Source organism: Anser brachyrhynchus, assembly GCF_964034855.1.
Source record: "Anser brachyrhynchus genome assembly, chromosome: 4".
In the NCBI taxonomy this organism is placed as follows: Eukaryota; Metazoa; Chordata; class Aves; order Anseriformes; family Anatidae; genus Anser; species Anser brachyrhynchus.
In genome coordinates, this window is record NC_137698.1 from 45,860,037 (window position 1) to 45,875,540 (window position 15,504).

A 15,504-nucleotide genomic window follows, 5' to 3' on the forward strand; every position below is an offset into this window, starting at 1 on the left:
AAAAATATAGTAAGAATAGTAAAATATAGTATATACTAGTGCAAATAGTATAACTGTTAATCAATACCTTTTAGCAGCAGTAACTTCACCTTAGGTGCACCCCCTTCTTAGATGATTTCATCTGTGGAGCTGCTTGAAGCTGGTCTTTTTCAGGTATAACATATTGGTATGAAGTCATACTGTTGCCATCTACTGGCATCTACCGAAAGCTCTTAAGACTGTACTCATCAGGTATCATGATCTCCATGGTTAATTTCTGAAGAACTCTGTTTATCTGTTTACTGAGTTTCAGACAAACTCAAAACCATCCCTTGGAAGCAAAATACTTTCTTTTTAGAGAGACTTGGGTATGGGCAGAGAGAGGGAGGAAAGGTACAACTCCTGCCTGTCAACACTCATCTGCTTACAAGCTGCTGAAAGCTTTAACTTCTACATCATTCAAAAGCCTTAAAACATAAAAATGTCTGCTGAATTAATTAAATATTTGAGCACTGACAACTGCTGGAGTGCTTGAAGGACAAATGTGTGGATTAAAGACATAAAGGGTCATGAGAGAGAGTGTCGTATTTCAAACTATTCAGTGAAAACACAGCTATGACATGGTAATTGTTACCATAAAAGGGGGGGGGGGGGGGGGGGTGGGAAGAAAGAAAAAGAAAAAAGACAAATTCACATAATTGTGCTTACTGAGAGATGGCAGAGTACAAAGGGAAAAATATTTAAATTTTGCAAATACTTTACTACTGAGTTGCTGTCATTGAGTTGTCTAAACAGTAAGAAAAGAGAAAAGAATAGAATATTCTACTGAAGAGATTTTGTATCCCCTTACTTCATCTTCTAATCTCAACTGTCCTCAAACCTCTGCACACCCTGTGACTATATGGAGATTTTATGTACAACATTGGCTATCAGTTGATCAGCCTTACTGTATTTGCAACTGAACCTTTGGAAGAGCTATTTCTGTAAGCTCTCTTCATTACATACCTTTTGTGAACCTTTGACACCTTGTTCACAAGAAGGAAAACATCCTGTATCTTCACTCTGAGTAATCATGTAGGAACACTTCATGCAGAGAAAAGATGAAGAAAAACAATAAAATTCTCCAAGTCAAGATTAATATCCCTGTCAGAAGGGACTGTGGAGCTTTAAATGTTAATCTCTGTTGCTGCCACTCTCTTAAACTAAGATTGTTGGCTTATCAGTGAAAGACTATTATTTTTTAATTGTGAAATGTAGTTGATCTTACCTTTTTTTTTTTTCTGGGATTGAGTGTGTGTGTTTATAAGTGTTCATAAGATACTTGAACTATGCCAATTCTCTCTGTATATGCAAAGGTTCTCTGTGCATCGACATGTCAGATGGAGCTTTATTTCATCTGTGTTTTATACAGGCTTGTTATACCTTCAGCATTATGATTTTTGGATAACAAATTTTAATTTGTTAGTAGAAAAATAGTTATGGTAACTTGATTTGTTAAATTGTGTTTTTGTATTTGAAACATCCTGCTATTTGCCCTTAAAGCTTTGTATATAGAGAAGAGGGGATGATAGAGGGAGATACCAGTACATAACCTAAAGAGTTCAAAATTGAAACACCCTTGGGGAATTACAAAGCCTGAGCACTTATTGCAAATTATCAAACTAGTTTTAATTGTGTGAATCCGAATAGTTTTTTATTTATATTACATTGGGCTTGGTAAAATCAGTGAAATCAATGCTAAATGACACCAGTTTAATGAAGTGTTAAACTAAATACATTTAAGATATGGGATGCTGCAAGGGAGATGCTAAGAGCCTTCTGTTTTCATTTCAATTACAAATTGTGACAGAAAAATGTTTGAAACTGTCATAGAAAAATATTAAGTAGCTTTTAATGCAGTTCAGATGTAGCATTAAAAAAGAGTGAGTTCTATGTTTAAACTGGATTCTAACCCCCAGAGGACTGTAATGGAATCATAGATTGGGTTGGGTTGGAAGGGACATTAAAGGTCATCTAATTCCACCCCTTCTGACATGAGCATTCCGCTACACCAGGTTGATCGAAGCCCCATCTAATCTGACCTTGAACAACCCCAAGGATGAGGGCATCCACAACTTTTCTGGGCAACCTGTTCCAATGCCTCACCACCCTTAGAGTCAATAATTTCTTCTGAATATCTAATCTAAACCTATCCTCTTTTAGTTTAAAACCATTTCCCCTTGTCCTACCACTACACTCCCTGATGAAGAGTCTCTCCCCATCTTTCTTGTATGCCCCCTTTGGGTACTGGAAGGTCACTGTAAGGTCTCCCTGGACCCTTCTCTTCTCCAGGATGAACAACCCCAACTCCTTCAGCCTGTCTTCACAGGAGAGGTATTCCAGACCTTTGATCATCATTGTGGTCTGGGCTTGCCCCAACAGGTCCACGTCTTTCTCATGCTGTGGGCCCCAGAGCTGACTGCAGTGCTCTAGGTAGGGTTTCATGAGAGCAGAGGGAGAGAATCATCTCCCTTGAACTGTTGGCCATGGTTCTTTTGATGCAGCCCAGGATACGGTTGGCTTTTTGGGCTGCAAGTGCGCATTGCCAGCTCATGTTGAGTTTCTTGGCATTGACCAACCAGGTCTTTTCCTCAGAGCTGCTCTCAATCCATTCTGCGCCCAGCCTGTGTTTGTGTGGGATTGCCCCAGCCCACATGCAGGACCTTGCACTTGGCCTTGTTGAACTTCATGAGGTTTGTATGCACCCACCTCTCAAGCCTATTCAGTAATGACCAGATATGAAATAAAAGTATTATTTGGAAGCAGTCAATGCCCAACCATAAAAGTGACCTTGTGCAGAATGTTGTTTGGGCAAAGGCAGTAGGTTTTTTCTTCTATTTCTGTTTATTTCTTTTTTTTTTGTATGTGTCATTTTTTGTTTTGTTTTAAGGCTCTCCCTGAATATTCGTGTCTTGCTAGGACAAAACTGAGCAGTGAAAAGTCATTCTTTGAACTAGTCCTGCAATGTGCCCTCATGGACCTTTTTTTTTTTTGGTAATTTTCCAGATTCTTAGATCTCTTTTTGTTTGAATTGAGTGTGAAGACAACAGAAAAAAAGTACCTCATTTTGTCAAATAACCATGCTGCAAGACCATCGTGAACTGAGGACATATTTCTGGATTCTTATGCTTTTCTTGTTTTCAGGTGAGCGTCCTTACCAGTGTCCTTACTGTGATAAAGCTTTCAGCAAGAACGATGGATTGAAGATGCATATTCGCACCCACACAAGGGTAAGTGTAGCTTAGTTGCTTTAATGGATACTTTTGAATTGTCAAATGAATCACATGTGGGGAAATGTGAATACCTCCTGTTTACACAGAGATTAGGGTATACCAACTGAGATATTTTATACTTATCCAAATAAAAAGCAAAGAATTAAGTCATTAACTGTTAAATTCTGACTCCCTTAGTGACCTTCTATTTTCTGTATTCTGTGTTTTATGCTAAAATAATAGTAGTATGAATTTTCTTCCTGTAACCTGTGATAGTTTATAGGTACAAATGAATATTTGTGATTTGTTTCCTGAGAAAACAATAGTAACGAGGCTTCACCATGCTTTGAACTTCAATATTCAGTGTTTTGATTCTTACTGTCTCCTTAAAATTCAGTCACTGTGAGCTTTTAGAGGCTGTACTTTACTCATGCATGACAAACATTAAACTGGAAAGAACTTGGTGATTTAACTGAAGGAAAAATAAAAGACAAATTGCAGATGTTTCTGAGATTATTCTTTAACCTCAAGCCTAATTTATCATAAAGGTTTCCTGTTTTAGGGACGAGGCTTGTCACTTCATTGACATTTACTAGAGGACAAAGGCGAAATCTCAGCCCCACTCAGCCTTTCTTTCCTTTCTAGCAAAGAGATGGAGAGCTGCCTTCAAACAGCCAACTGTGAATTCCCTTAGTAAAGGGTGATCTCCAGGTGAAGTTGGACAGGTCTAGCATTCTGTATGCTAACTGCCTTTGAACACCCCTTCCGCCATAAGAAAACAAACAAAAAGTTAAGAAGTAAATCCTAGCCTTTGCTGGTAATTCCTTGGGAGATGTTACTGCCTATGGAGGTTAAGGCATCCTGGAGGCCAAACCGAGCAAGTTCTTCGTTAGGATATGGGGAGGGTGAATGTGAAGTTAGTGGTCCCCATAGGCAAACCTGCACACAGAATAGCTTTTTGAGCAAATAAAGATAAGATCAAAGCTGTTTGTTTAGTTTTCTAGCCATTTTACCCAGGCCTTGAGGGCATTAGCTGGAGGTCCTATATGAAGTGGTAGCTCATGTACTACAATCTTTAGTTCAGAAGTAATCATTACTTTGTGCAAAGCTTCCTGATGTTGTATTGGGAACAGCTTAGTCCCATGTTGTTAGTTGTTTCTGCCTCTTTCCAGCTGCTAAATCACTTTAAGAAGTGCTATAAAATTTTTTCTGTTGCTGCTGTCCCATATTACTGTTTCTTCACCAGGAGAAATTTCATTGCTATTTATGTTCTATGTGGCTGTGAATGGGAGGAATAGTAAACAAAACCTGCTCTGTAGTAATACAAAGCTTAATTTTTTCCTGATTTGTCTTATAGTTTGAGTAAAAACAACAAAAAATCCTGTGTAGAAAGAAAATAGAGGGGAAAAAAGCGTAAGAATAGGCCGTTAGAGCCCTTAATGATGCATCTCCGTTGAGTATAGTGGTTTACAACTGATGATGATTTCTTCCAAAATGCATGATTGTGAGTGTGGCTAGAGAACTTTACAAACATTATCTTCAGTGCTTAAAAATGGTAAATTAACTGAGAGAGCTTACTTAGTGCAGAAGTGCAAATCCTACTGTCTTAGGAAATACAGTGCTTCTTCAGTGAAGGAAAGTTGTGCAGTATTTCTTGATAATTCTATATTTTCCCTGATATATATCAGTCTTAGTTACCCACATGGTGCAAATATAAAGCACTCAGATGTATTACGTTTACAATCAAAAATAAAGGGGGAGGGGGAAGGAGTATTTCAAAGTAGAGATATTTTAATTGTGTTTAATGAATTGCTTTTTTCTTGTCTGCTTTTGGCTGCTCATTTCTACCTCTTTTATATAATTTGTTGCTTACATATATTCCCATATGTGATCAACTTTTGCCACCCTTATATGTAAGCAGAAAAAATAAAAATCTTTGAAATTTGCTACCTGGTTCCAAAATGCTTTCATCAAATTGGACTGGAAGGCAAATTGAGGACTTACTGATATGAGAATAGGAGGAAAAATAAAATTATTAAAGCACTACTTATGAATGATAGAAAAACAATTGAACTGATGCTTATTATTTAGGTAGCGGGAAAAGGGAAGAGTCAAGAAACCAGCTTTTATGGAGTGGATATTTGTTGTTAATTTATGCAGATTTTATAATCAGGGACAGACATTTTATTACACAATGGTAATAAAATCTGAGTTAAAATGTATCAGAGTTTACTGTAACAGTATTTAGTAAAAATATCTGTACAGAAAAAAAAGTATTTTCTGTACAGCTCAGTTCATGACAAACGTGATATAAGTGTTTCCATGTACTAGAACTATAGTGATCATCTAGGTATGAACAGTTCATATTTCAATTTTCTTTTTGTTCTTCTAAGCACTGTACATCTTTACAGTTGTGCTGCGTGATTTAAAATATGCAGGCACAACATGATTTTTTTAGACCTTGGTCTGTGGTTTTGCTTCTTTTTGCTGTCATGCTGCTTATATGCTACTCCTACATGAGTATGCTACTCCTACTCCTAAATGAGCTTCACAGAGAAGCTCATTTACATATAAATGACATTTTATATTAATTTATCCCCAAATAAATGTTTTTCACTTTGCGGTAATAAGGCCTAATACTGAGAACGTTAATATTACTAGCTCATTTTGATAACCTAAGCCTGTTGCTATAATCTTGCTTGTCCCAAATTTTCCTCTTCTTCACCCTTCAACACCACATTGAATATGTAAATAGAACCGGATAGCTAAAAAGATTAAAATCCTAGTAGGAGGAAAAAAAGTTAATTAGTAGTATTAACAAAAGCGATATAAGAAAAAAGCAAAGCTTATTAGGAACTTTCACAGATTTTAAAGTCAGAAGGAATGGCTATGCTGAGTCTGTTCTGCAAAATGTTGTCCATACAGTACTGTAGGATAATAAGCTGTGCTTTAATTGCTCAGATAAGTAAATATTAGTACAGGTACAAAGGAATAAATATGCGTTTTAGGTGGTGTGATTCAGACAAATCAAAGAGAACAGAGTGTGGTGAAAGGAGGTTGGGTACTTGGAAGGAATAAGAAGGAAGAGATATTACTGAAAGGTAAATTGTAAAGAGACCAGTACTTACAAGAGCACTCTTGTTATGGCAAAAAGATGAAGATTCATTTAATGTTTGTAGTATGTTGATGGTTGTCAGGACTGCAGCTGTTGGCGTTCAAGATCTCAATAAGAGATGCTGAAAAACTTAAATAATCGATTCTCGTGTGCTTGGTGTTGTTTATGCATGATTTTTGAGATTTGTAATGTATTGAGAAGGGAAAAAAATAGAATCCAGGAAAATGTTATATACAAAGCACAAAAAAACAAACAAGCAATCCCCTTAAGTAAAAAGCTGTTTTATATGTACATTACGTAGTAGTTTTGTAATATCAAGATACCTGCCTTGAGGTTTCTCTATATGCAGGGATGTGTTCAAAGTTCAAAACTGTGCAGTCTGAAATGCAGAGCTCTGCTATGTACTGCCTGTGTTCTCTCTCTTTTTTTTTTCTCCTTTCATTCCTTTTCATTTTTCTCTGTGGAGTATATGATACCTGCTAGAGAAGAGGTGGGAATTCTCCTGTAGTCTTGCCTATTCAGTCATATTCTTCCTTCACTCAAGTTTTGTGTATGTGATCATCAAGGCTTGCAGAGATTAAGATGGCTTACTTTATTACATAAAAATATGTTAGGCTATCAACCTTGTAACGATAACCTGGATTGCCAGTTTTGAGCATTTTAGATCTTTAACTAAGAGAAATAGCTGAAGTGAAAATTCTGAGCTACTGACATATAAGTCTTTTTTGGAGTGCACCCAGTCATCCTGTAACATCTCTCAGGTTCTCAGAATGGTTGTGGTATAGTTCTTCATTTTGGAAATCAGAGGCTACGTCTATGGTAATAAGTCATACAGTGCAGTACTAGATGCGTACAGTGAAACAGCTGTGGCTGAAGACCTCATGTTTGTGTTGTATGTGTTTCAAGGATTTTACTGTGGGTTATGTGTAGTCTGGTCCTGTGGACTGAATGTACAATAGCACTCCCTGGTATGCATCTTCTGGTTTATTTTTTTCCAAAATGAATCCAGGTCATGCAGTCCAAAACGTTTTGGAAACGTGCACCAAAGGGCAGTAAGAGAGGACATCTGGGAGATGTGCTTCAAAAGCAAACACCTGATTTGCATGTGAAGACTGAAGTAGATTTTTTTTCTAACTGTACTGTGTAAGAACTTTTACAGTGAAGGATTATACTTGTGCAGTAATAGCTTGAAACTCCTCAGTATGGTATTGATTCACTATAACTTGTTCCGTGATCCTAAGCCATTTAAACACAGGCTAAACTAAAGATTAGGTAATTAAAAATGGACCGTGTTTGCCAATGTTTACTTCTATCAGTTTTAAGAGCAAGAAACACCGGAAAGTCAGACTTGAAATTTCTCTCTAGGGGAGTTTTTGTTGTTTTTTTTTTTTTCAAGACAAAAGATTGTACAGATAATGGCTATTCCTTTTTTAATCCTTTTATTTTGAAATTTATTCTTGCATACCTTCTGAAAAATAATTATCTAAATAAAAAATAAGTTTTATACATTCTGAAGGTATTTTTGTATCAGCTAAACCTAGCAATGTGAAATTAGCATGATCCATAGCATTCTTCTTCAAGAGCTATTCTTGTAGATATCTTGAAAAAAAAGTCTTTTGGTCAGAAAAATTGTAAAGTAGCTTAAACGTAATAATATGACATTCAACAAGGAAAATGTCATTGTAGAGATTAAATCTAGATTTATTTTACCAGTGGGATTAAATGCCAAACCTGATCCTGTGGGTCAGGGAAGGCTGCTGGAAAAATCATTGTAGAAAGTTGATTAAGGTCTGACAGCTGCTAAACTTAGTACAGCCTGGGTGGCCACAGGTGTCAGCTCAAACTCTGGAGTAAACAGAGGAGGTAAGCCAAAACCCCTATTGACAATGGAAGGAGAAGAAAATACCAACCACTTAATATTAAAATTTCACCTGAGTGCTGATTTACTTTTATAGAAGTAGATGTGTTTGTTTTGTTTAGCTGTATTCTTAAGAAGAAGAAATATTACAGCCTAAGAAAATGTAAATGAGGAACTCATTGAACTTATTAATTAAATGAATTTACAGGCCATATCAGCTTTGAGAAAATATGCTTCCAACCTGTGCCCTAAGTAAAATTTATACATTCCCTAAGGCTTTATTCAGTGCTTGATACAATATTTTATAGTTCGAGCGCTAACAATTGCATTGCAGTATTTTCTCCATGTTAATGTTTGGAAATAATAGGTGCCCAGAATTACTGTTATGTCAAATTGATTTTTTCAGTAACTCTGAAAATGTAGCTTTATTACATTGTTTCAATTGAATACATGGCAGTGATGGAAAAGAGAAAAAGTAGAGGCCATTCCCAAATGCTTTTTCATCACTTGGATAGGATATTTCATATTTATACTTCGAAGGTGTAAGTGTTGTATGTCACTTTTATAGCTTGTTTAAAAAACTGATTTCTGATGGGTGGAAGTCTACTAGCTGTAAAGCTCAAATAATACATTTCTAGGTTAATACTTCAAAATTAGAGAAACTACAATGTATTGTACATTTCTTTGATGCATAGGTACCTGCTGTTTAAAAAGTGCATTGATACTGAACTACATTTAAAAAAGCTCCTACTGTTCGGAGATTATAATAGAGCAAGTCAGGTGATAAACATATCGTTTTGTAATTCTGCAACTAACTTTACTTGTGTATACTTGTAATGCTTAGCCAGTACTCTCTCTCACTCACACAAACACACACACACTAGATGGAACTGATCAATAGATTGCAATTCATGCTGTGTAGCTTCTGAAGACTTAGAATCAAGGAATATCCTGAGTTGGAAGTGACCCACAAGGATCATCAAGTCCAGCACCTCACTCAATCATTCTCTATATATGATTCTATGATTCTGAAGTCAACTCTTGAATTCCTAAATCCCATAGTTAATGTCAGTGGTGACCGAGATAATTAATCTGACTGAAGCTTGTATAAATGTGTCTGCATAAGTTGCAGTCATGTGAGTGGCTTCAGTGTAAAAATATCCTTTTAAACCAAGCCCTCAAGGTTTGAATACAGTATGTACACCAGTTAGCTAACCTTGAGTTAATTTTGAGTTTTACTAATGAATTCTATGGGAATTGGTATAAGTCAAGATGAGCAAGGAAGTTAGACAGCATCCTGTTGAGTTCAACTCTTCGAGTCAGTGTTTGTGCTTGCTGCTGTGATAGTACAAGAAGCAGAGCCTCCTCGTACTGGTCCTGAGTTAAATGGTCTCTCCAAGGCACTTATTTTTAACTTTACACAACCTCCTCTATTCTTCTCTTAAAACAGAAGACTGTAAAAATAAAATTTAAAAAAATGCAAGAAGAATATTCATGATTGTTAATTTCACTTGTTTTGTATTTCTTAGGAAATACTTGGGCTTAAGGAGGTTTAAAAAAGTCATGTGTTCTAGACACAGCATACCATGCTATTGCCAAAAAAAAAAAAAAAAGCCTTGGGTACTAAATAGTCTTCTGTGAACAAGACTGTCTAATGAAATAATATATGAGGTGTTGATTGCATTTTGAATTTTTTTCTATATTAGATTTTCTCTATATTTCCCCATTGGTGAGACATGAGTGAGTTCCCAAACATCTGTCTGCCTGAGGATGATGACTTTGCCAGTGCTGTGGTTTCCTTCGCATGTGAAATCTCTGCTTGTATACAGAATATAGGTTTGAATCCCACTGCACATATATTTTCACACTTCTTTTTTATGTGATGTTGACTGATGATCTTCTTTTCCTGGTAGAGGAAAAACATATCATTTGTATTGATATTGTTCTTCTTCTAAGAGCAGATCAACATCTGTTCAGTTCTCATCATGGCTGATTAAATAGACCTTCCTTCACTAAATCTTAGGGCAAAAATTACTTCTGCAGTTTAAAACAAAACAAACAAAGGAAAACTTTACAATTGATTGAAGGTAGCAAATAGGCAGAACTGCTTTGGAAAGCAAGAAGTTAATGGTGTAGTAGAGTTCTACTAAGTGCACATGACTAGGGCTTTTGAAGAAATGCACCTTTTTACTTCTGACAGACATTTCAATGAAGATGCATGTTTTTATGTTCACTACAGATGTTCTTACAAGAATATCAGATTTTTTTTGAAAACCCCAAAACTGAAGTAATAGAGAATTTTTCTAACAAAAACACTTTTAATAAAAGTAACTTTTTCCATTTAAATTTGCCAAAATCATTTCACTATTGTTTCAACAGGAAGATTTCTGTACCTTCTGTAGCCATTGGAAATATTTTTGAAAGGATTTTACTTTTCAGCTGAGGAAGTGTGTATTTCCAAAGTGATTTATTAACAGTCTAACTTTCTCTTACTTATTGGGCTTTAAACATTATCAGATTCAAAGCCCTACTAATTCTATAGAGTTATAAATTTTCATCAGCCTTTGTCTTCCTGTGTCAACATTACTTCAGTAATTCAATGCAATTCTGATAGTTTAAGTAGGCCTCTGTCTGTGGGAGAGCCACTTGCTTTAAGTTCCAAAACCCCTCCAATTACTAAGAGAATGTCTTGTTAGTTCTTTCACATTTTTCACACTTAAATACAAAACTGGACTCCATTAACTCGCACCATCTGTGATCTTAAGTGACTTAACCTCTCTTCTCAATGGGGGTTGTGTTGCCAGTAGCGATGACCTAGCAGAAAGCGTCAGTGATGTTTTTTTCCTGACATTAATCAGCTTAATGCTTGTTTTAGGGCTGAAATGTAACTAAATGTCAGCTACATAAGCCACCCTTGCTTCAGTAGGCACTTTACTGTCTTTTGTACTGTGCTATTTCTTAATTCCCTGCCCTTCAATTAAGATGAAAGCTGGTCTTTATAAAATTGAGTGATATATTACATGTCACCACTTCATTGATAGCAAAATTACCCATCACTCTTGTTCAATAGTGGAAAAAAGTGTATATTGACGCTGGAATTTGCAGAGGCTCAAAGGTCTGTTAACACAGCTGCTGTCTAACAGGTCTTCTTATAAAGAACTACCCACTCGGCCTGGCCCTCAGCATGATCTGATACTATCTCTTGGGGGAGTTCCAGACCAAGCAGAAGGATCCATCAGGTTCTTCGGGACTTCTGCTGCTTATTCACATTGCTGTTATGCTTTACTTTTGGTAGAAGTTTGCAGTTACCAAGGCTGCAAGGTAGGCTGAGGGTTGGCTACAATGCATGTGTAGGCTACAGTGTGTGGGCTGTCGCAGGTTGGACTCTCCTTCCAGGCCTCTGACACCATGCTTTTCAGGTTATTGTTTTCCTATGTCTTCAGTTCACTTTCAGGTGGGACAATCAACTGGATGGTACCAGTTCTTGTCACCATCTTTGATAAATGGCATGTCCAACTGTCCAAAGAGCTCCTGAGTGTAGTTTGAGGGACACATCAACATTAATAATTAGTAATGAATAAAACAAGGCGTTACTAGTGTTAGCAAAAGGTTTAAAACATGAAAAGAAATGGGTTTATGTGAAATATACAGCTGTCAAACTTTCCTCAATGCCTAGGATGCCCTTTAGGAAATGCTCCCTGAGGTCAGTATCTGTCTCTGTCCTGTTGTTTTATACAGCAGATTACACCAATGTCTTTTCTGTGTTGTTCAGGGTCGCAAAACTACTGGATTTCCAGGGATTCTGTTTGAGAGGTCAGCAAGCGTGGCTGTTATACATCAGTATTTTCTGGGTGATGATGTTTGTTTATTCTAGGCTACATTTTTCCACTCTTGCTAATTTTTTGAACTTTTAAAAATCTTTTTTTTTAACTAACCCTGTGTTCAGGTGATCATGAAAATACATGTAGCAACAAATAGTATTTATAAAGATTAATACAAACATTTTCAAATTCTTCACAGAAGTCTTGAAAGCAGGTAGTGTTACTGTATCTACACCTCATGTATAGGCCTTATAAGGCTATAAGGCTTTCTCTTTTGTAGCAAAGGAAAGCTCTTTGTTTCATAACAATTAAAGCAATTAAAAAAAAAAAAAGAAAAAATGGGATTAACTAAAGGCTAATCTGTTCAAGTATGTATTTTTAAATATTTTGCTATCAAAAATACAAGCTGATAGTTTTTCTTTAGTTATTGTGTTTCCTCTACTTAGAATAAATCTCACCCAAAAAAGTTCCATACGCACTATTTGTTAAGGAACTTAGGTTGAGATCTTTTCAATCTTATTCCGGTTTTACCAAGAAGCTTCTTGTGTGTATGAGGACCATGAAATACCATCAGTCTTAGTGTTCATTTTTCCTAAATACGTCATGTATGTCTCTAGACTTCTCTGTTTTACAGATCTGAATTTTGTATGTATTGCTATTAGTTAAAGTAATATGAGATCTAACATGCTTTTCTTTGTTTCTCTGAACTTCCCTGTGAATGTTTAGTTTTCAGCACGTAGAAAATTTAGATTGACTAAGTTGATAGTCATCTGACACTTAGCATTGTCAGTTTATCTTACCCTAAGATACTTGTAATTCAATGGATGCTTAGATATATGAACATGATCTACAAAAAGAAATGAGCAATATGTGAAATTCTGATGGAAGTCAGAAGTAAATCTGCTGAATTCAGGAGGATATTAAAAAAGTGGACATAGCTTTAGATAGCTCTGGTATTTTAAGTGTGCTCTCTACGTCAATTAAAATCTAAGTGCTAAAAAGGATTATTGAGTAACATTTCTGTAGTCAACAAGTTCACTATGAGTAGTATAAATCTGTGTTCGCTGTAGCAAATTAATCAAAAAAGTAAAGGATGAGGTTTCCTCAGTATGGGTTCAGTTTTAACTTGCTCCTGTCACCTTGGAAAGAGTTATCAGAACTGTTCTTAACTCTCATTTATTTGATCTTGAGCTATATTTTATTTGGAAATAAACTGTATAGATGGTGTTTTTTCTTGTCTCTGCTGATGAACTCAAGAGTGATAGTTCCAGATTGAAATTTAGAAGGTTACTTGGAGATGCTCATACTGAAGTCATTCATGTTTTTACCTTGCAATCAGTTTTACCAGATTTACACAACCACATGTGCTAATGCTAAATTAATATACATAACATATTTATATTGTTTTAAAGGGAGATACAGTCAACTACGGCAGCAGTTAGCAGTTCAAAAATTCTGCATTTAAGTATTTCCATCTGCTGTGGTTGAAGGATACTCTGTGCACATGTTCTTTCAATCTGTTAAAGGTGGCATTGAATGGCCTTGAGAATTGGTCTTGTGCTGATTTCTTTCTAATGCAAAGCACTATTTACATAGAATCCAAGATAGTCATTTATGATTCATGTAGCTGAAGGCAGAGAAGGTGTGCACTGGAGAGAAGGCACTCTTTCCACAGTTGTTAAAATGTTGAATTTCTCTTTTTAATTTCATAAAGTGAAAATCATCAGAGATGTGGACGTCCACATTAGTGTACCAGTTTTATAGTGAACCACCTTACGGAATGGCAAGTCTCATTGAGGCTGTCCTTAGCCATTCTTTCCTTTGTTTGTTAAGAGGCAGAAAGGTTATAAATCCTGATCTACATATTTCTATTTATACCTGGTATGCTTAAAAATTTAATACTAAATCACTTCAGTATCAGCTACATCCTGGCTTTCTCGCTCTTCCTGCTCCCTTTCTCATTTATATCATCAATAAAAGAAAACACATGTAATCCTTTGGCTTTGCTGCCACCATAACCATGGTCTGGCAGATGCTTTTTGAACAGAGGGTAGATTTATAGTACTGGCAGTTGCTAACTCCTCTGAAGTCAAACTTCATATGATCTTCCCAATGACCTCCTGTTTTGTTGACAGTTAGCAGGTTTTTCCCTTTGCTTGAGGTTTTAAATTTGTCCAACTTTCTTCTAATCTCATCATTGTCCCTATTGTCCTTATGTGGTGGCATTTTCATTCCTTTGGGCTTGTTGCTACATTTAACTATTTTTTTCTGTGTAGATGTAGAGCAAAGTGCTTATGCTAAGCCAGCATCATCTTTTCCATGTTACAAATGCTGCCTTTTCCAAGCATTATAGTATTGTGCATTGGAAATTTGGTGTGAGGTAAGGGGGGGGGGGGGGGGGGGGGGGGGGGGGGAAGAAGTACAGAATGTTTTATTTTGAATAAGCCAGTCTATGAGAATGATGTCTTCCTTGAAACCAGTAAAATGTTCTCTGGAGAGAAACTTAAGGCCAAGTTTTTCTCTGGACAGCACTGGTTTTTTGTTTTTGTTTTGTTTCAGTTTTTAACTGAAATGGACACAAAAGGGAATGAAGGGCAGCTTAATGAAGAGGAGGGCTGATGCAGATCAGAATTGTGTCTGCTGATATCAGTGGAATATACAGATGTAAGCGATCTAAAATTAGATCAAAGACTGCTTTGGATATGTTTCATGCACTGCATATGTGAATTTGAATGTAAATGTCAAGGGAATAGTTAGATAAGCCCTTTTTTGCAGTAGAGAATAATACAAATCATACTAATAGATGAATATAACCTCAGGGAAGATATTCCAGCCCAGGTTTGTGAATTTAGCTTCCCAGAGTTCATAATGGCCTTCTTTCCAGAAAGGAACCTAAGGATTCCTGAAGTTTGTTTAACTCTGAAATGAGTAAGATAATCATAATCAAGTTAAGTCTTCATTTACTTTTAGAACAACATGATAAAAAGGAAGCAAATATACCTGGTACCGTCTGCAATAGTGGATGTTTTCATAGGTGTTTAAAAATGTATACGTCATATACTTTACATTTTCTGTGGAACAACCTAAACAGAGAAAGGCTGTTTTCAGAGAACTTGCAGAAAATGTGGTTTATGTTGACCACAGTGTAAAACCAATTAAGGGTGTGTTGCAGAAACCTGCTTTTCGTATGATTTGTCCATACATTTCCTTAAAAATTATGGGCCTGCTTCATGAAGTCTTTTGTCAGTCCAGCAAAATTTCCCAAGACAAAGTTTTTTGTGTAGATGATCTTTTTTCTTTCTTCTCCTTTCTTCTTCAAGATCAGCTCAGTTCTTTTTAAAGTAATTTATTATGTTTTAGTCTATAATGAAGAGTTATGGAAATTACAAAATTAAGATAATGATGAAAAAACACAAAGAGGATTAGCATGTGAGGAGAGACTTAGAAAGAAAAGTTTATTAGTGGCCTCTGTTGACTCTT

At 36.1% G+C, this 15,504-nt stretch overlaps 1 protein-coding gene across 5 annotated transcripts in view; it reads left to right on the top strand.

The window, feature by feature from the left end:
• PRDM5 (PR/SET domain 5) overlaps positions 1-15,504 on the top strand; it is a 111,395-nt gene that overhangs the window by 80,573 nt on the left and 15,318 nt on the right. For 4 of the 5 annotated variants that reach the window (XM_080591631.1, XM_080591627.1, XM_080591628.1 and 1 more), the window contains one exon: positions 3,163-3,248. In XM_080591631.1, coding sequence (XP_080447757.1) covers positions 3,163-3,248 — 86 coding nt within the window. Of the gene's footprint in view, positions 1-3,162; positions 3,249-14,583; positions 14,689-15,504 lie in introns of all 5 variants that reach the window. The other variant, XM_080591630.1, reaches the window with a different exon arrangement.